Source organism: Capricornis sumatraensis, chromosome 2 (assembly GCF_032405125.1).
Source record: "Capricornis sumatraensis isolate serow.1 chromosome 2, serow.2, whole genome shotgun sequence".
Taxonomy (NCBI): domain Eukaryota; kingdom Metazoa; phylum Chordata; class Mammalia; order Artiodactyla; family Bovidae; genus Capricornis; species Capricornis sumatraensis.
This window is the reverse complement of record NC_091070.1, coordinates 177,715,340-177,736,148: the sequence shown is the minus strand read 5'-3', so window position 1 is coordinate 177,736,148 and position 20,809 is coordinate 177,715,340. Positions and strand designations below refer to the sequence as shown.

Below are 20,809 nucleotides of genomic sequence, written 5' to 3'. Positions count from 1 at the left end.
GGCCGGAATACTCGAGGGGGTAGCTTTTCCCTTCTCCAGGGGATCTACAACCCAGGGATTGAACTGGGGTCTTCTGCATTGCAGGCAGATTCTTTACCAGCTGAGCCACAAGGGAAGCCCACAGGAAACCTTAAATGGGAATAAAAGAAAGTGTTAGATAGCTGTTTCTGTGATAGCTTAATGAGGCTGGATTACATAATCCATCTCTAGGAGCCCCTCCTTATAGCAGCTAAAATATAAGATGGGAAGCTATCTCTAAATGTTAATGACTTATTCAAGCAGGTTGCTTTCACCTCCTGTTTATGAGGCTGTGGGTCTATATTCATTTGGTACCCTCTGTATAACTCATATGACTTACAGAGCCACCAGGAATAATAAAGCTATAAGGGCAGGTATTTCCTTCTGAAAGACCTGGAGTGTCAGTTAACCAGGTTAATGAATCATAGACTTGTCACTTATTTACTTTTAGTTTGACCTTGGTCATACAGAATTTTTCATTTTTGTGATTCATAAACAAACCACCATCACTAAGCTATTTCCTTTGGGAAATAATTCGCTACATGACATGCTCAGGGAAGTGTTAGCAAAAAAGGATTTCATTAGTGATTTTAGAATAATGCACCAGCATTCAAGCTATTCAGGACTGCTTCTTCGAAACATCACCAAATATCACTCTTCTTACTTTTAAGTACAGTACTCCACGTGTATGGAAGATCTCATTTAGCCTTAATAACAGCTCTATGAGGTAGGCAGGTAACATCTCAACTCATGGGTAAACTGTGACACAGAGAGTATCTTGCCCAAGACTATTCAGCTAGAAAGTTATGGCTCTGACCCACCAAAGGTGGTGGGTGTTCCTAACGACTATACAACACAAGAGTAGGAATATTATCTTAAATAGGATGAGTCTCTCACTTAGAGAGACTAAGAGGCAACTATAATGTCAGGTCAAATTTCCTTTGACATTCACTTAATTGGGCATTATGTATACATTTATACAGTATATATATAGAGAGAGTATATATGCATTATATCTATATTCTATATATATAGTTTGTATACTCAAATCTGTATAAAATATATATGCACTGTGTATCTCAGAGGTAGTAATGTTTGGTATATAACTGCATATACATGCAAAATACAATTTTACAGTAGAACCACTGAAAATGAAGTGCTTATGAGGGACACACTGGAGCCAAGATTGGCTGAAGAAACCGTAGATTCACGCCCCCTGCTCATGCCTGCTTCAGGACACGTGCACTTGTTTAGAATGGAGTTGCAGAATTACCCATACTCTGCAATTTGTAATCCCTAAATGCATTATTTCCTGCTGAGGGCAAAGAGTTGAATTTGCATAACTGGACTGTATACATAACGTCACTCTAGTGTTAGGAGACCCCATTGTGCCTTCTTCTCTCCTCTCTCAATTATTCATGCTTGAGACATCCTGAGCTCTGAGTACATTCCCGCTAATACATACCACAATGAGCAGCCTCAACAGAGCAGGCCTTGTGAGTCCAAATCTTATGAATGCTAAGGCAAAGAGGTGCCAGTCACGCCCTTTAAACTTTCAGAGAGAAAAATCAGGTAGCCCCAACCACAAAAAAGAAAAAGGAAAATAATCTCCCCTCTACCTAAAGTCTTATTTCTAAAAGTCCCCGTTTTTCCTGATTTCACATTTGAACAATTTACTTTTGTGTGAAACCACCCAATTATACCCCTGTAGCCAAGTGAAGGTCAAATCCCTTTACACCCAGTAGTCTTGACAACCAGCATTCCACTTCACAACAAGATTTCCAGATCCCAGACACAGGCTCTCTTACTGGAAACATTTCCTCTATAAGTAACAGAATGAAGTGATGACATGCCCACCCTCCGCACCACCACCGCCCCCCCCCCAAAAAAAAAAAACCTGCAGACTCACTCTCTGGGAGTTTGCGCATATGACTTGACCTGAATGTCAGGTACCTGGAGTCCCCTTCGTGAAGGTCAGCGGCCTTCTGTCCTGCATTGCACTTCTGTTCCCCACTGCCTGCCCCATCTAAATGGAGCGCCTCTTTCTTTTCCAGAGTGAAGGGGCTAAAATACCAGACTGTGCTGTGCCATCGCCCGGTTGCTATGACTGAGGCCATTAAAATGGCAGGCATTAAAGACTGCACCTCAGTACCCAGCTACAAAGCCTCAAGGTCACTGCATTCCACAGCTTCCATCAGCCTTTCATTCCTGGCCTCGGAGCTTCAATATCCTGGTGAGATCCCCTTGCATTATATTTCATGGGGCTTAAATGCAAGCTCTCCCAGCAAGTCTGAGAGTATAATGGGAGTTTTTAATACATTTCTTTTACCTAAGGCTGGGATCTATTTCAAAAAGTTACCCAATAGGTTTCCTTTCAGGTGAGCTCATTGCTGAGACATTCCAAAATGACATTAAAAAATAAATCCTCTGATGACTGTATTAATACAGTACCTGTGGCAGTGAGAGTTATGCCTGAAAACGTCTTAGATATCTAAAAATAAACCTTTAAAAAAAAAAAAACAGCAGGAGGACTGTAAGGAGCTAATGGAATCCAAAAGACCTCATTGCTACCCTCTTAGAGTTGAAAACCACTCCAGGCTGACTGTTGACTGTTGCAGCAGATATAAAAAGCCAGCCACAGGCTGGAGCCCTGCTAGAAAATACTAGGGCAGTAGAATATCAATCTTTTTCTAAAAGCCACCAAGTCTGCAACTTGGAAGACTGGCCTCCTTTGCTTCAAAAAGGTGCACTAATTAAATATGTACAAGATAAATTTGGGCAACACGTAGCCACCTTAAACACTAGCACAAAGTCCCTCTTGACTTCAGGTGGGAGGCACTCTGCAGAAAGTGGGGTGGGGTGGGGTGGGACTGTGGGGATGACTTCAGCTTTCTAAAGTTGCAGGGAGACTTCCCTGGCAGGCCAGTGGTTAAGACTCTGTGCTTCCACTATAAGGAGCATGGGTTCAATCCCTGGCTGGGAAACTAAGATCCTGCATGCCACACAACACAGCCAAAAATAAATAAGTAAGAAAATAAAGTGGTAGATATACGTGCTGGGAGCAAAAGTGCCCTTTCTTTTTGTCTCCCTGAGAACGTATCTTGGTAATACCTTTTAATCCTCAGTTACCTTCCTCAAGGTTCTGTCTCTCCAAGAGCGTGTCCTGCTCTCTCAGTCTTGCAGAACTGGCTGTATTACGTGTCACCGTGCATTACTGAGGGACTGGAGGACTACAAAGCTTTTTGGCCACATGAGGGAATCAACCAAGGGAAAAGTCTGGTCTGAGGCTCTGTTGGAGCCTCAGCTGGTTGAATAAAAAACTTATTCAGAATTTGAAATATTTTTACCACATTTGGAGTGGAAAGTGAAGTTTCCAAAGTTTTATAAACAAACAGTCTGATACAAACACAGTACTGTTATAGGTCAAAGCAAAGGTGGTGAACAGAACTTCCTAAGATATGTATGCGTATTTATTTTTTTCTACTCACTTCAGCCTTCAGCAGCAGCACTAGCTCTGCCCAGCAGACATAGCCAACAGGGCTCTAGAGGTTAGAGGCACCCTTGAGTATCCCTGGATAGAATTCAAGGGTCCATGAACTAGAGTGAGAAAAAATTATATCTTTATTCTCACCAGTCTCTAACTGAAAGGTTACCATTTCTTTCCATTGTGAAAAAATAAATTTCCATAGTATTAGCACCACCTGCAATTTTGTCTCCAATAGAAATCATATTTTCATATCAATACTACAGATCTGAAATATCTGTAAAAGTATAATTGCAAATATATACCATCTATCTATATGATTCACTTTTAAATCCAAGTATTCTGTTTACTTAAAAACACTCAAAGAAGAGGCTTTTGGATATTTGGAAGGTCATGGCCTTCACCCAAGTTTGCCTAAGGGGTCCAGAACACACAAAAAGCTTAGGAGCCCCTCTCCTAAAAGGAAGCTTGCTAGCTGAATGGGGCAAGTCTTGTCATAAGGCTATACCTGCACCACTAACATTCTTAATTTTAGCCAAATATAGGGATGACAGAGTAATTGGTAAAGAAAATCAGAAAGATTGGATTCTGGTCCCTAACTTCCTGGACATCCTTTGACACAACATTCACCTTGTTGCTATTCATAAGAGGACAGCTGTTCATGCTCACAGTGTGCCAGGCAGTCCACAAATCCCTCTATAAGCGTTACTTCATATGGTCCATATAGCCACCTACTTCAGGTGGTACTGTCACCACAGTACCACCATTTTATGGATAAGAAAATTAATCCTTGGAATTGTTAAGTAATCCATTCCAGCTCACCCAGTGGAAGACAGCATCAATGGGAAATGTCTCTAAGGCCATTAAATTTCATATTCTCGCAAACTGGGATATCCTACTTACCCAAAAGACTTCTGTGAAGCTCAAAAGAATGATAGATACGTAAGCTTCCCTGGTGGCTCAGATGGTAAGGAATCTGCCTGAATTCGGGAGACCTGGGTTCAATACTTGGGTTGGGAAGATCCCCTGGAGGAGGGCTTGGCAATCCACTCCAATATTCTTGCCTGGAGAATCCCCATGGACAGAGGAGCCTGGTGGGCTACAGTCCATGGGGTTGCAAAGAGTCGGACACAACTGAGCGACTAAGCACAGCACATGATTTAAACAGTAGTTTCCACTTTCCAAAACAAGTTACCGATATTTAAAAATCATTATCATGACTGAGATTTTCGAGTATAGCAAAATTTTGAGTTTTGGAAATAACTAGCAAAAGGATTGGAGAAGGCAATGGCACCCCACTCCAGTACTCTTGCCTGGAAAATCCCATGGATGGAGGAGCCTGGTGGGCTACATTCCATGGGGTCGCACAGAGTCGGACATGACTGAGCGACTTCACTTTCATGCACTGGAGAAGGAAATGGCAACCCACTCCAGTGTTCTTGCCTGGAGAATCCCAGGGACGGAGGAGCCTGGTGGGCTGCCGTCTATGGGGTCGCACAGAGTCGGACATGACTGAAGCGACTTAGCAGCAGCAGCAGCAGCAGCGAAAGGATAAAGCTCTATCAAGGGGACTTTTGAAATATATTTCATGTTGTAAGCAGCAATATAACTATTATAAAGAATGGCTGACGGACTGTAAAAGGATCTATGTTAATGCTAGATAAGGATCAAATCAAATTAATACTTGCTCATTGTTATTCTTCTACGGAGCTTGAAAAGTTATTCTCTTAAGTGAATGAAACAAGTGCCCTTCAATCTAGCAGCAGGCTTTCATTTACTAACTTTTTCCTCCTATGAGACTGCACTGAAAGGAAAATTCAGTCTGCCTCTGGAAAAGTGAGAACAAGTCCTAAATCAGAGCAGCCTAAAACAAACAGCTTGATGAGCTGCCTGGCATAACAGCTTCTTCACTCCTTTCACAGCAGCTTTACAGAATTTGCTATAAGGTGGAGGCACCTTTCCAGGACATTCTCATCCTGACCTCCTGGGGTCCACTTACCTGACTAACAATGAAGAAGATGACAGTCATGGCAGCACAGGCCAAGGTGATAAGCATGAGGAACTTGAACCTGAAAATTAGCCCCTATTAGGAAAGAGAGAGAGAGCAGTTTAACACTCTACCACCGATCCGTTTCTCAAAATATAAACCTATCAAAAGCTAATTTTAAAGAAATCTGTAAAACCAATCCCTAAGAGTGACGGTAAAATAGTTTCACATCGTAACATTTCTCCTGCAGAGGTGGATGTGGCTGAAAAATTTATTGGGCCAAATATTTCCTAGCTTCTTATCTCTCATGAAACAGTGATACCAGAGCCTGGGAAATTACATTCACAGCACGTCAGGAGGCTGCTAATTTCCCTGCTAAGCTGGTTATGCTTCTCTGCAAGGGTTCAAAGTTACCAAATCCAAGTTTTCTGCGGTTGTAATAAAATTCTGCTCCAGTGAACAAAAAGAAATGTGCATATTAATCAACATGAAGTGGACTTGGTTGAATTTTCTCATGTGTTATTCCAGTTCGAGTCACGGGCAAAGCTTCTGAAAATACCCCCGCTTTCCTGCGAGGAGTACTGAGGGAACCTGTGTTTCAGGGAGAGAGGCCTCTTATTCAGGGGCTCTTATTTCTGCTGTCTATGAAAACCCTGTAGTTCTGCAGTTTCTGTTTCTCTTTTCACAAAGGAATGAGGCCCATGCCTCCAAGGAAGTGGCATGAGCCCAAGGGATCCTTGAAAAATTAAGAATGTGCTGCCTGCATCAGAGATGTCAGTCTGTCTAGTGCGTCTCTTGAATAGGGGCATGATCTGTAAAAAGAGATCACTGAACTAACTACGTGAGCACCTGCTGGATATTTTAGGGAAAAGTTGGCTAACTGAAATCAGATCACCTGGGTTGAATCCTACTCTAAAGGCTGATTCTCAGCAAGAGAATTTTAAATAAAGCCTCAGTCCAAGCCAAATCCCAATTCTACTAGTCAGGTCTCCTATCGAGTTCGCACCCACGTTCCATTCCAAAGCTGAAGAACCTGCTGAACAAGTTTACTCTTTATTGAGGATAGAAAGACATTTATACCACAGAAAACTCTAAGACCTAGATAAGCCAGAAAGCCAGATGCCTCTCCGAGCAGGATTTAGCCTTTTATTTTGCCCAGACAGCCAGAGGCTTCCATATCCCCCACATCTCCAGGCATAGTGGGGTGTGTGTGGGTAGGTGGGTGTGTGTGTGTGTGTTCTTATCAAGCAGGGGTCAGTGAGCACCAGTTCCTCAATGAGTCCAGAGATGTGCTGTTCCTGGTGAATCTGAGGTTCTGCTTCATCACAAAAGAATTCAGACAAGTGATGGATAAGAAGTGAAGTTATTTAGAGAGAAATACTCTACAGACCGAGTGTGGGCTATCTCAGAAAGTGAGAAAAACTTGGGAGAAACACAATCCACAGAGTGTGCTCCAGTTCATAAGGCTTGAGAGTCCCCAAATAGGGCGTGGTTAGCTTTTATGGGTTGAGTAATTTCATAAGATGATGAGTGGGAGGATTATTCCAATTATTTTGGGGAAAGGGTGGAGATTTCCAGGAATTGGGCCACCGCCCACTTTTTGGTCTTTCATGGTTAGCCTCAGAACTGTCCTGGTTCTAGTGGATGTATTACTTAACGTGCTAATGTACTACAATGAGCACATAATGAGGCTCCTACTGCTCTTGGACACTGTTACTTCTAAGTCCTTGTCATATCAAGAACTAGGGCCATACCATTCTTTTAAAGGTTGTGCCCTGCCCCCTTCCCTTCTGCTCCATTCCCCTCTCAGTTTTACACTCATACTCTCATGGGAAGCAGAGGGCCAACTGCCTGCTGTAACTGCTTCAAGGCTGAGCAGCGGTGTCGACCCTGCCTGTCAGGGGGTAAAATTCTCTGAGTGCCTGATCTAGGGGCTGCAGGGGCAGGATAGAGTCTTGTTTTAAATCGGTATGGGCTGGAATCCTCATGTAGCCATCATCTTGATGTGGAACTGTTGTAACAGCTTCCATAGACTTTATATGAATCTCCTTGATGATGAAGCACTTTTTGTAACAGCAACAGAGTACAAAAATATCTATAAATGATAAAAGACTTAAAAACACAAGGTTAAACATCTGATTACCGTTTAATTAACAATGAAACTTGGTTACAGTAACCAGAATTACAAATGATTCCATTTAAATTAACATACCAAATAATCCTAGTCAAATATTTCTCTTTGAGATACCTCAGGGACCCTCTAACGTATCCCAAAGTTAACTGGAAATCAAAAGAACTTTAATTAAATTCAATACTTGATCAAATAAGATCTAAGTCACTGTGAGATAATATTTGTACCTTAACCAAAATGACAATAAAAGATTTTAAAGGCAAAGAAATTTTAAATCTGTTATCATAGGCAATTCAACATTTTAAGAAAACTTGTCCTTTTAACAAAGAGAAAGCCCAAATTCAGGTTCTGCACCAACTTACTTTTAAAATTAATTTACTCAATTACATGTATTCCAAACTTAGTCAGTTCTGGCCATGGAATTTCCCTTTTCTCAGGGTCCAGTTTCCACAAATCCTCCATGACTGTCTGTATCCATCACTTTATATTTTTCCATCCAGAAACAACTGGAAGACACACTTACTTTCTTTTCCCTTAATAAAATGCAATTCCACTGGTTATAACTTTTTTACTGAAAAGACACAACCCACTTTAAAAGCTTTTTTTTTTTACATCAAGTTAATTTTCTTATTGACAAATTTGTAAAAGACAGAATGAGGTCTTTTTTGACCTCTAATAAATCTAGGTACAATAAAGGTATTATATTTAATGTTGAGGACGCTAAAGACATGTCTATATCAATCAAATCAATAAATTTAGGCACCTCCAATCCCAGATATCTGTTTAGTACTGAAAATCTTACAGATGACACGAACCTGAACTTCGTTCTGGCCAGTCTTCTGAGTGTTCGTATTACTATAAGCACTTAATTTCCTTTTGGCAATACCATACATCTACAACACAGATATATACAAACATGCAAACACAGATACCTCATAGTTCCCATTTCAAAAATTCAGCCCTGAGTCAGTTACAAAAGTGTAAAATCCATCAGTTACAAGGGGTTGGATTCAAAGTGGGCTTCTGGCAGTCGAAACAAATCAAGGTCACTTATCTAGATAGCCAGGAAGATCCCCTGGAGAAGGAAATGGCAACCCATTCTAGTACTCTTGCCTGGAGAATCCCATGGACAGAGGAGCTTGGTAGGCTACAGTCCACGGGGTCACAAAGAGTCGGACACGACTGAGTGACTTCACTTTCAAACCCTTTCTTACTGGTGTTTACAGATACTTAGGATTTCCATTTATCCTTGACTAGTCAGTTCTAAATTACCTTACCCCCTTTTTAAAAATTTGCATTTAAAAAGATGGCAGAGATAAGGGCTCCTGAAGACCAGGTAGTATTTGACGTATTACAGGGAGATTGGCATGGCACCAAAAGCCTGTATCTAATGAATTTTTAGATTAGGGGTTGGGGCCTCATCAAACCTCTGATTTTATGGGGTATTGGTGCCTAGAAGGGAAGTGATTCATTTCCTTTGAGGTGATTTTTATAGGAGTGACAAATTTTGCCTTCCCTGGGATTTCCTATGGATCTATGTTTTTCAGATTCTGAGGGAATATTTTGGATTGGATCATCCATGTCTCATATAATACACAGTCCAGTCAAAAACACTCCTTCACTTTGGTCTTCAGAGAAAGTAAGAGTTGCCCCCAAAGCTAAGAGAAAATCACTTCCCAATAATGGGTTAGGGGTATTCAGGCAAGACAAGAAACTTGAAAGTTTTGAGAGTTAGGTACAAGTTAAAAACGTGGTAAAATGTTTTAATTTTAGCTTTCTTTCTGCAAAAGAGCAGGTTTCAGGGGCAAGGGACCCAGTGTGAGAAGCCTGGACAGAGTTAGTGTTTCCCATGTCCACTAGAAATTGGACAAGCTTACCTGCTACATCAACAGCCACCTGTAGTACCTCCCATGTGGTGATGACTGGCTTCTCAGAACCCTTGGGAGGTCCTAGGTCCTGTCAATCAACCACTGCCATGACCAGCAGGGGGAATTTCCTCACTTCCTTCAGAGCTGGGGGCAATCCCCTCCTCCAGTGACCCATCTTCTTACAAACTGGGCATGGCAGTGAGGGTGGAGGCTGGGACATGTTTCCACGGCATTCCTTGATCTAGTGTTTAGGGTTCCCACAGCTAAAACATGCTCCCTTCCCTGGTGGGAGTCTTCTGAGAGTACTTCTGGGGTAACTGGAGGTGGGTTAGATCTTGTCATGACAGCTGCCAAAAGCCTGGCTTGTTGTCCTTCCTTAAGTCCTGCATTTCTTCTTTTCCTCCTCAGCATGCTCCTTATTGTTAAAAACACTGAAGGCTGGGTCTATAAGAAGATTGAGAGGAGTCTGGGGTCCCATGGCAAGTTTCTGAAGCTTCTAACAGATGTCAGGGGCTGACTGACTAATGAAGTATGTTGCAAATAATCAAGTCTGAAATAGGGCTGGATTTTCATCTTGGACTTGGGTGATCTCTTTAACCTTACCATAGTTAATAGGTTTATTTATGCATCATTTCATCCCTTTAATGAGGCAAAGGATCCCTACCAGCAACACCAGGCTGGCCTGGCTGATAGTCCCAGTTGGGACCCATTAGAGGCACGGCTCTCAGGCCAACAGGGCATCAGTGTAGCTGGGCAACGTGTAATTCATGAGCATATTTTTGAGCCTGTGCCTCAATATGGGCCTTTTCCTCACTGATGCAGCAGTGGAAAAGGATAAAATTTACATCCTTCCAGGTAATGTCAAAGGAAAGAGTCAGTGCCTGGAATTCTTCAGTGAACCAGCTAGAGTCCTCTGAGAATCTACCTAAGCAGATAAGGCACTGGTTAAGGTCAGATAAGGAATAAGGTGTGTGGAAGCTGGGTAATTCCCTGAGGCATACCTACTATTTTCTGAAGGGGGCAAGGAGGCTCTGGCTGCATTTGTGTGTGGAAATGCAAAGACGCTTTGCATTGAGTGTGGTGGAAGGGCAAAGATGCTTAAAAGGCAGGGCAGAGGCTGAATATGGCATAATAGTGTTGGGACTTGGGTCTTCTCTCTGTGGCTTGTGTTCTTCCAGGGGTGCCACTAGAGAGGGCTTTTGTGTAGTCCGAATGGGTCCCAGTCAGCAAGGTTCCCTAACATGGAAATTGAATAGCTCTGGGTTTTCTCTTAGGGCCATAAAAGCCTGTATAAGGAATTTCTATTCATTTTCCTTGCCTTTTGCAAAAAGATGTCTAACTGTAGGGTGGCACTGTAGCTGAGGTTCCCATTTTCTGGCCAGGCCTCATCATCAGTTTATACTGGGGCCAGGCTTCATTACAAAAACAAATGAGCTCTTGTGTTTTAAAGAATCTAGAGGGCTTCCCTGGTGGCTCAGTGGTAGAGAATCCGCTTGCCAATCCAGGAGATGCAGGTTCGATCCCTGGTCTGAGAAGATCCCACATGCCACTGAGCAACTAAGCCCATCTCTAGAGTCCAGGAACCACAGCTGCTGAGCCCACGTGCTACAACCAGTGAAGCCTGAATGCCCTAGAGCCCGTGTTCCACAACAAGAGAAACCGCTGCAATGAGAAGCCCTAGTACCACAGCTGGAGAATAGCTCCTGCTCACTGCAACTAGAGAAAAGGCCCCATGGTGACAAAGGCCCAGCACAGTCAAAAGTAAATAAATAAAATTACTTCTTAGAAAAAGAATCTAGAGAAAACAGGTCCCAGTGACTCAAAGTGCACCGCAGGGGTGAGTTCTTGGGGATGCAGGAGGTGTTCCCCATCATTCCTTCAGGGAGAGAATGCTCCTGTACCAGAGAGGAACACTATCACTACAAGATCCCATGGGGGCTCTCTGAGAGCGGACTGGTTCCAAGTGCTCCTGACCACCTATCCTGTCCACTTTATCCACAACGAGTTAGCTACTTGCTGCTGTGGCAGCAGTGGGGCCCGTGTCCTATCCTGACATCCATGGTACCCAGCATGAGTGACCTTCCTGAAGGCTTCCCTATAGATTCTATAGATTAATCCCTATGTTCCAGGTTATGCTGCTTTTGGAAGGACATCCTCTTGGTTCTGCATGTGTGTTCACTCGCTAAGATGTGTCTCTTTGTGACCCCGTGGACTGTAGCCTGCCAGGCTCCTCTGTCCATGGGATTTCCCAGGCAAGAATACTGGAGTGAGTTGCCATTTCCTCCTCCAGGGGATCTTCCCAACTTAGGGGTCGAACCTGCGTCTCCTGTATCAGCAGACGGGTTCTTTACTACTGCACCACCAGGGAAGCCCCCTCATTATTCTAAGACCTATTTAAGTCCCAGCCTTTTTCTCTAAAAGGGTGGTTAAGTTTTGGAAAACAGGCACTGGCCATTAAGGGAAATGGTGTGTGAAAAAGAAAAAAATAAACCTCTTTCCCCTTCTTTTTTGAGGGCAGCATCCCTGTGCCATCCTCCTCCTGTGCCTTCCCACATGTGCTCTGGTCAGCAGACAGTGGGGCTGGGTGCAGGCACAGATACGGCAGCAGAGGTGGAGACATCATGACTGTAGGTAGGGGGAGAGAGGACCCCAGGACACTGGAAGGACATTCCCAATCACAGGACCCCAAGGGTGTCAAGCACAGCAAATGCAGGTCATTGTTGCATCGTGCCACCCCAGAGGCATAGCTGTGTGTGCAACAACCCAGCTCGAGTCTCCTGCCTTGCCCTACAAGGGCACGGTGGGGTCAGGTGGACCCTAGAGGAGGCCAGCCAACACCAGGAGGGTGAGGGCTACCACCAAGTGGAGCAGGACCAACCCCTGCTGTTCCAACACCCAGAGGTAAAGGGCACAAATGACCTACTATTCAAGGGAGCTCCCAATGGAACTGCAGCCCATGGTACAAACTCTTAGGCTGTATTTCATATTTTTACACAATTGCACTTGTTAACAGTTACTTATATGGTGGATAAGGTAAACCCAAAGGGCAAACATCGTATGGCTCAATTCCCATCCTGTGAGGATGGCTGGAGACTTTCCCTGACGTGCCCTGCGCATATATAACAGTAGGAAGTGGAAGACCAAGTGGCAAGGTTTGAAAATGCCTGGCAGATCTCTCTTTCCCCATTTCCAGCAGAGTAAGGCAGCACCTCTCAAGGGCAAGGGAGGTGAGAGGCTAAGTCTAAAAGGCGACAGAGTAAGAAAGCAAAAGAGAGAGTAAGGGAGAGAGTGGGCAAGTAAGGCCAGGAAGTAAGGCAGTGCCTCTTGAGCGGCATGGAAGCCAGAGGCTGAGGTTTACCCAGTCCTCCTGGCTTGCTTCACCAGTATGCTGCTGATGAATCTGAGGTTCTTGCTTTGCCTCAAAAGATTTCAGAGACAAGTGATAGACAAGAAATGGATTTATTTAGAGAAAAACACACTCCACAGACACAGTGTGGGCCATCTCAGAAGGGAAGAGGAACTGAAATATGGTGTGGTTAGTTTTTATGGACTAGGTAAGTTCATAAGCTAGAGAGTGGGAGGATTATAAAGGATTTCCAGGAATTGGGCCACCACCCACTTTTTAGTCTTTTATGGGTTAGCCTCAGAACTGTCACGGTGCTCGTGGGTATGTCATTTAGCTTATACTAATGGCTTAAAGCTCAACATTCAGAAAACGAAGATCATGGCATCAGGTCCCATCACTTCATGGGAAATAGATGGGGAAACAGTGGAAACAGTGTCAGACTTTATTTTGGGGGGCTCCAAAATCACTGCAGACAGTGACAGCAGCCATGAAATTAAAAGACACTTACTCCTTGGAAGAAAAGTTATGAGCAACCTAGATAGCGTATTCAAAAGCAGAGACATTACTTTGTCGACTATGGTCCGTCTAGTCAAGGCTATGGTTTTTCCAGTAGTCATGTATGGATGTGAGAGTTGGACTATGAAGAAGGCTGAGCGCCGAAGAATTGATGCTTTTGAACTGTGGTGTTGGAGAAGACTCGAGAGTCCCTTGGACTCCAAGGAGATCCAACCAGTCCATTCTGAAGGAGATCAACCCTGGGATTTCTTTGGAAGGAATGATGCTAAAGCTGAAACTCCAGTACTTTGGCCACCTCATGCGAAGAGTTGACTCATTGGAAGAGACTCTGATGCTGGGAGGGATTGGGAGCAGGAGGAGAAGGGGACGACAGAGGATGAGATGGCTGGATGGCATCCCTGACTCGATGGATGCGAGTCTGAGTGAACTTCGGGAGTTGGTGATGGAAAGGGAGGCCTGGCGTGCTGAGATTCATGGGGTTGCAAAGAGTCGGACACGACTGAGTGACTAAACTGAACTGAACTGAATGTATTACAATTAGTGTATAATGAGGCTCAAGGTCTACTGGAAGCCAAATCTTCTGCCATCTTGGACGTAGTTGATTCTAACAGTTTTAGTCATGTGCTATGGCCACACCATTCTTTTACCGTCCTGCCCTCTTCCCCGTTTCCTGCTCACCTCATAGTGCAGCCGCCGGACCTTGCTCATGGCCGGCAGGCTAGACTGCTTCCCGCTGATGTTCCGGAAAACCTGAAAGACCATGAAGCACAGGAACAGGAAGTAGAGGCAGAGGCAGATCCCAGCCACGATGATGAAGGCCATCTGAGGGTGTCCAGTCAAGGAAATGGCCAGCTCACCACGGACTCAAGCACTCCACTCAAGGGTACCACTCTATGTCTCCAAATACGTAGGCAATTTTCAGGAGGATAAAGTATTAAAACCTGGCTTTCTAATATCAACATCAGGGAGGTTTCCTAACATAAAAGTGCCAGTGAGTGAAGAATGTTCCAAATAGCTTTCTAAGCTGGATAACAAGAGGGACAGAACCTTGATTTTAGATGTAGACTCTAGGGTCCACCCTAGACCTACTAAATCAGAATCTGCCTTTTAACAAGGTCCTAGGGAGAGTCATATGCACAGTAAGTTTGAAAAGCACTAAAATATTGGATATTGGTTGTAAAATATTGATCAAGTAGAAAGCTGCATTAAAATCACCACAAAAGTAAAGACACAGGTGCCCAGGTCCCACTGCACATCTACAGAATCAGGTTTTCCAAGGGCTAGGAAACCAAGTATAACCATGTTTGCAAACCATTGGCCTAGTATCCAGATTTTTATAAGGAGGTTGAGGTGCCCTGGAATTTGCAGGGCATGGAGTGGGGGTTGGAGGCAGTAACAGCAACTGTGGCTATAAGGGATGCTGGGCCTGAGGCTGAAGGTACTGAAGTGAAACCTTCAAGATGAAGTTCTGTTGCGATCTTCTCTCAACACAAGAAGAATCTTGTCAGATGGACTATGGAGCAGAGGACACATGGCCAAGGTGGGAGTTGAGGGTGGGGGCAATATACTCTGAGGTGGACCTTCAAAACTTAATCTGACAATTAGCAAGGCTTGGGGTGGAGTGATCTGACTTGGGAGGCAAATGACCAGACTCCAAATTTTTTCTGCTGTAACTTCAGGCCAAGTAGCATATTTTAAGAAAAAAATTAAACAAGGGTGAACTCAGCATTTATATTTCACTAAAATGAAAGTGTTAGTCACTCAGTTGTGTCCAACTCTTTGTGACCTCATGGATTGTAGCCCACCAAGCTTCTCTGTCCATGTAATTCTCCTGGCAAGAATACTGGAGTGGGTAGCCATTCCCTTCTCCAGGGAATCTTCCCGACTCAGGGATGGAATCTGGGTCTCCTGCAATGCAAGAAGATTCTTTACCATCTAAGCCACCAAGGAAGCCCCATATTTCACTAAATAATATATTTAATGCAGTTTCTCTTTTTTTCCTTGGAGAAGGAAATGGCAACCCACTCCAGTATTCTTGCCTGGAGAATTCCATGGACAGAGGAGTCTGGCGGGCTACAGCCTATGGGGTTGCAAAGAGTTGGACACAATTGAGCAGTTAACTACTACTACACTCCTTTCCTAAAATCAATGGTGCCTTCGAATGAAGGGAAAAGAGTTACTTGCTGCAAGACTTGACTAATTATTTGCCTCCTTGGACCTCCAGCATTTCTGAAAAATGAGGGGTTGAAGCAGACTAAGGATCATAAACAGTCCTCAGGTGGTACAGCTAACTTTTTTGGTGGGGGGATGGCAGAAATGGGGAGCTCAATTCTCTCATCTTTAAAGCAATGATAATTTTGATCTACTTTACTCGCAAAGTTCTTGCGATGCTAAGAAGCCAATATAAAGACCATGGCTGGACAAAGCTAATTTATCAGCATATGACAAGATATTATCAAGAAAGAATACAACTCAAGCCTTTCTCTCTTCTCCCTAGGACAGTCTTTTTTTCCTGAAGCACTTAACATATTATTGAGGAAGATAAAATGTTTAAATCCAGCATCCTAAAAGGGATAAGCTAAGATTGTCGCTTCTGCTTCATGAAGATGACTCGGAGAGTTTATGCCAACCAACCAGAATCCTGGGTGACTCTTCTGGAACTAATCACCTTAGCCTTATCTCCACTTGGTCTTGGAAATGAATAGCAGCGGCATCGGATGCCAGCACACCAAGGTCACTGTGAGAAGTCTGGCACACAGACGATGTCAGTAACGGGGGCCCTGAGACGAACCTCCGTGGCTGCAGGGAAAAACCAGTCATGCTTCAGTCTGTGGTAAACAAGTACATAATAGAGCATTTAGACAGGCAGCGGCAAGACTAGCCACTCCGATCCCTCGGCTGTGTGGACTTGCTGCAACCTCCTTGTTTTGCCTGCTCTCACCCCGGCTTGAAAGCAAGCATGAATTCTCCTCATTATTTGCCTTAATTGTGCTGTTATCATTGGTCTGAAGATCAAAGCCCCAGCTGAGTACACATGGAAAGCATCAGTGAGACTTAGAAAATTATCTTGGGGACCAGGCGGCTACAGGAAGAAACAAAACCCTGAGCCCATCAAGGAAGGATACAGCCAGTTCTGTTCCGACATCTGTAGTCCAGATACTGTAGAAGGGATTCGTGAGTTGTACCCCTCTATAAAGAGAAATGAGACGGAACGGCAAGACACAATTAATAAAGAGGCAAAGGGGAGCTTTCCCTTCTATACACTCTCAGCTTTTCAGCCAGAGGGGTGGTATCTGTATTCAGACTAAGTCGCAGAGGATGTAGAGAGAAACAAAGTCTGAAGAATACAGTTAGCTCAAATATTTTGCATCTCTAGAGAGCTCTGTCTCTTAATCCCAGTGCTAACCTGAGGATGTGGTCATGTCCATGCTTTCATCCTACAGGCTCCCAATCACCTCCTCCGCCTTTTCAGATACTTTTTCTAAAGAGCTGAGAGCAAACCCAGTGACATGCATTTCCGTCCAGAGTTCCACAGGCCCCCTGCTCACCTCTCACACATGTCAAATATGAAAAGGCAGAAAGAGCCAACAGCAATTGGTCCGACTTGCTTCCAATACCCTGCTATATGATTCCGCTCATGCTGGTCCTGAGGAAAACCAAGTTGAGAAATGAGAAAAAGACAGGGGAGAGCAAAGCAATTCTACAAGTGAGTCAGTCATCCAACAATCCTTGCTGCCTATCTCCTGTGTATCAAATCATAATATAGATTAAAACAACAACACAGTCCTAACAAATGGAAAAAATTTCTCTAAATTGCACATAGTTTTTGATTTTTAAAAAAAAATTACATCAGAGTCTTATAAATTCTTTCTCAACATCTTCCAGAAATTATCTAAATAACTGATCCATTTGTTGTTTTGCTTTCATAAATACTTTGACCTAATCACCAGATCACTGACCCTCACACCTCTTAATACCGGTCTTCAGTTAAGGACAAAAGATGTTGGGAGTAGTGGTTTGGGACTTCAAAGGGGAAGAAGGCAATTCACATGGAGATAGAAAAGCAAACGTTTGGTAAACAAATGTTTGCTGGGCCATGCTGAGACAATAAGACAGGAAGTAAACTGATCTTTAAGGCCCTGCCCTGAGTTTTGCTCCACCACCCAGCCCATATTCTTTGCAGGTATCTCTGGTGATACCCTGGTGGCTCAGAGGTTAAAGCGTCTGCCTCCAATGCGGGAGGCCTGGGTTCGAGCCCTGGGTCAGGAAGATCCCCTGGAGAAGGAAATGGCAATCCACTCTAGTATTCTTGCCTGGAGAATCCCATGGACGGAGAAGCCTAGTAGGTTACAGTCATGGGGTTGCAAAGAGTCGGACACTCTATTCAGGGAAATAGGTCATCTACCAAAATTCTTTTAGGCAGTTAAGGGGAAGGGCAAAGTTTCTTCCTGTCTTTTTTTTTTTTGCTCTATTGGGTTTTCATTTCTGCTGGGGCTTTGCTCAGTTGCGGCAAGCAGAGGCCACTCTCTAGTTGTGACGTGTGGGCTTCTTATTGCGGCGGCTTCTCTTTTGCAGAGCATGGGCTCTAGGGCATGAGGGCTTAAGCAGTTGCGGCATGTGGGCTCAGTAGTTGTAGCTCCCGGGCTCTAGAGCACAGGCTCAATAGTTGTGGCACACAAAGCTCAGTTGTTCCAAGGCATGTGGGATCCTCCCACATCAGAGATTGAACCCATGTCTCCTGCATTGGCAAGCACTGAGTCACCAGGGAAGCCCTCTTCCAGTCTTTTGAACCTTGATTGTTTTCAGCTAGAAATAATTCATGCACCAAAGAGATATTTTGGTTTGTGGTAGCAAATTTCGCTCCCTTACATACCTTAGGTAGTAGAAGTTCTGTGATCCACAAAAGAACCCTTTCAGATTTAAATTGCAATATGACTTATCACTGGTCTTTTTTAAGGTGGGGTAGTTCCCAGAGGACAAAATAAAGACTTGAAAGTATTAAAATATGTCAAGTGTAAGAGGTTTCTTTCAGTTAGGAAAACAGACAGTCCCCTCCATTCCCATCCATGCTGACGAGGGCTTGTGGTCAGTGCAGCTGCTGGAGGACCCCCAGTGCCACCCAGCTGTAAGAAAAAGCCTCTTTCTCCTCTCACTGCTCTCCTGGAAGGGCTGCAAGGCTTCAGAAGCCACAAAATGGAATTTAAAAATAGTCCGTGCTACTATGAGGCTCATGTGCCTAACCCAAGGACCAGGCTCCAACTGGCATATCATCCTAGCCACAGCGTGACGGCTGCACCATTCTTATTTTTATCCACGGTATCATCAATCCCTCTTGAAATATGATTTGGTGTCTGTGCAAACTGATACCAGGGAGGTCAGTATTTCTGGGTAACAGGGGTTACTAGGACACCTGAACACATTGCCAGCTGGAAAGTGCCAGGCCCACATTCTCTGGTGGTTACCTTGGTCCTGGGGACAAGCAGAGCTGAAGTCAAAGGACAAGAAATGTTGATAATCATTAATGTTTGCACATCTACTTTATGCTAAATATTTACTCACATTATCTCATCTAAACCCCACAAAAACCCTACACATTAGCCTTTAAAACCCATTTTATAGATGAGGAACCTGAGACTGAGAGCAATTAAGTCACGTGCCAGCTAGTTTATAAGTGGTAATGTAGGAAGCTGAACCATGAGTCTGTCTCCGGGGCTCTTGAGCCTACTCCTATAACCACTAGTTTATTCTGTCTCACCACTGCCCCTTGCCCAGGGTGCACTTACCATCATGTGCTCACCACAGAAAATGATCCAGAAGGAGAGAAGCATTGCATAGAAGATGCCCTGTCGGATATCACCAAACAACAGCATCCAGGTCCAGTCAAACCCAATGGAAAACCACTCCACTGGGATGTTGATAAAAGTCATGGAAATCCCAAGGGCAAAGATGACTCTGATGGTGAGAAAACATGAGGAAAACTATTTTATTTATCTGGAAGCCAAAACATTTTTTATTTAAAAATCAAAACTCAGTTTTGGGAAATGAGATGCTCCATGTTGGCATTGAAGCCATATGATCAGTTTCTTTGCTCTCATTATAACAAGTATCTACATGGAGAAGCTAAATGTCTTCTTCTGCACCACTGCAGAATGAACGACTGCTGCATTAATCCTTCTACACAGTAACTGAACCTAACCTGAATGCTCTGAACTTTATCTTGGTGCCACTTCAGATCAAGTGCTTCCTAAATGTTTTCACCCTCCCTTGCCTTCTTACACAGACCTCATTGAATATACCAATAATTATCCTCTCTTACCTATTCAGGGTATCATTAACCTGATCATTAAGAACACTCATTATTATAATATTCTCAGCAACTATGAATCATACAAGCATTTTAATTTCAATAACACATGACTCCAAACGATATGAAATACAAATTATTTTAGCTGCTTGTTTGATTTTTATTTTGCTTTTCTCCCATTAATTGCCACTTCCCTATCAAAATTTCATTTATTTATCCATACTTTCATTCATACCCATGTGTTATTAAACATAAATCATATATCAGGCATTTTGTTAGGGCCATGGATAGGACCACTTCTATGGTCCAGTTCTAAATGAATAGGACCAGTTCTTTCCTTTATGGATATTCAGTAGCTGAACCAGATAAAGCGTGACAAGCAATATGACAGACAAGTACAATAGATTCCTACCAGGATTTCTTACTTTGACAGAGACAGAAATTAAGCTGAGTTGTAAGTCAAGGTTAGGGAGGTGGAAGGGAATTCCAAACAGAGGGAGGAGCCTGGATGGAGACTAGAAGAGCCTGAAGCATTTGGGGATCTGACTATGGAACATATCAGGAAATGATAGGCCATGAGACAGAGAAATATATATAAAAAGGCTGAGCTGGTAAAGAAACTTGAATACCTTATTAGAGAATTTGAAATTTATCCTGAAAGGACTGAGGATCCAATAAGAAGGTTAAAAAATGAAGCAGCATCATTTCATTCATTCACTTAACAAATTCATATTTATTGCGCTCCTACTGTGTGCCAGTCACGATTCTAGATGCTGGGGATATAGAGGTAAACAAAGTAGGCAATGGTCCTGCTCTAGTGATGCGTGTATTCAGATGGGGTGAGCAGAGGGGTAGAGAGGGAATGATAATAAATAGAGAATAAGTATTATGAAGAAGTATAAAAAGAGCCAAGTGGGAGAATGGAGTGTGATGGGAGGCAATTTAAATAAGGTAGATGGGGGAAAGCCTGTAAGACAGAAATTATACTAGGGCTGAAGGAAATGAGTCATTGAGCCACAGAGATATCTGGGAAGAAGCATTTCAGATGAAGAGGAGAGCAAGTGCAAAGGCCCTAAAGAGAGTGCATGCTGGTCATGTCTGAGCACCATCAAGGTGGATGGCCTGTGGTGAAGAGAACAGGAGATAAAATTAGAG

The 20,809-nt window shown here is 43.5% G+C and overlaps 1 protein-coding gene across 2 annotated transcripts in view; it reads right to left on the bottom strand.

Moving 5' to 3' along the window:
- Nucleotides 1-20,809, bottom strand: part of WLS (Wnt ligand secretion mediator) — a 115,325-nt gene that overhangs the window by 13,390 nt on the left and 81,126 nt on the right. For both annotated transcript variants that reach the window (XM_068964727.1, XM_068964728.1), the window contains 5 exons: nucleotides 19,134-19,302; nucleotides 16,899-16,996; nucleotides 16,476-16,539; nucleotides 14,029-14,172; nucleotides 5,502-5,585 (listed from right to left, as the gene is read on the bottom strand). In XM_068964727.1, coding sequence (XP_068820828.1) covers nucleotides 5,502-5,585; nucleotides 14,029-14,172; nucleotides 16,476-16,539; nucleotides 16,899-16,996; nucleotides 19,134-19,302 — 559 coding nt within the window. The remainder of the gene's footprint in view (nucleotides 1-5,501; nucleotides 5,586-14,028; nucleotides 14,173-16,475; nucleotides 16,540-16,898; nucleotides 16,997-19,133; nucleotides 19,303-20,809) is intronic.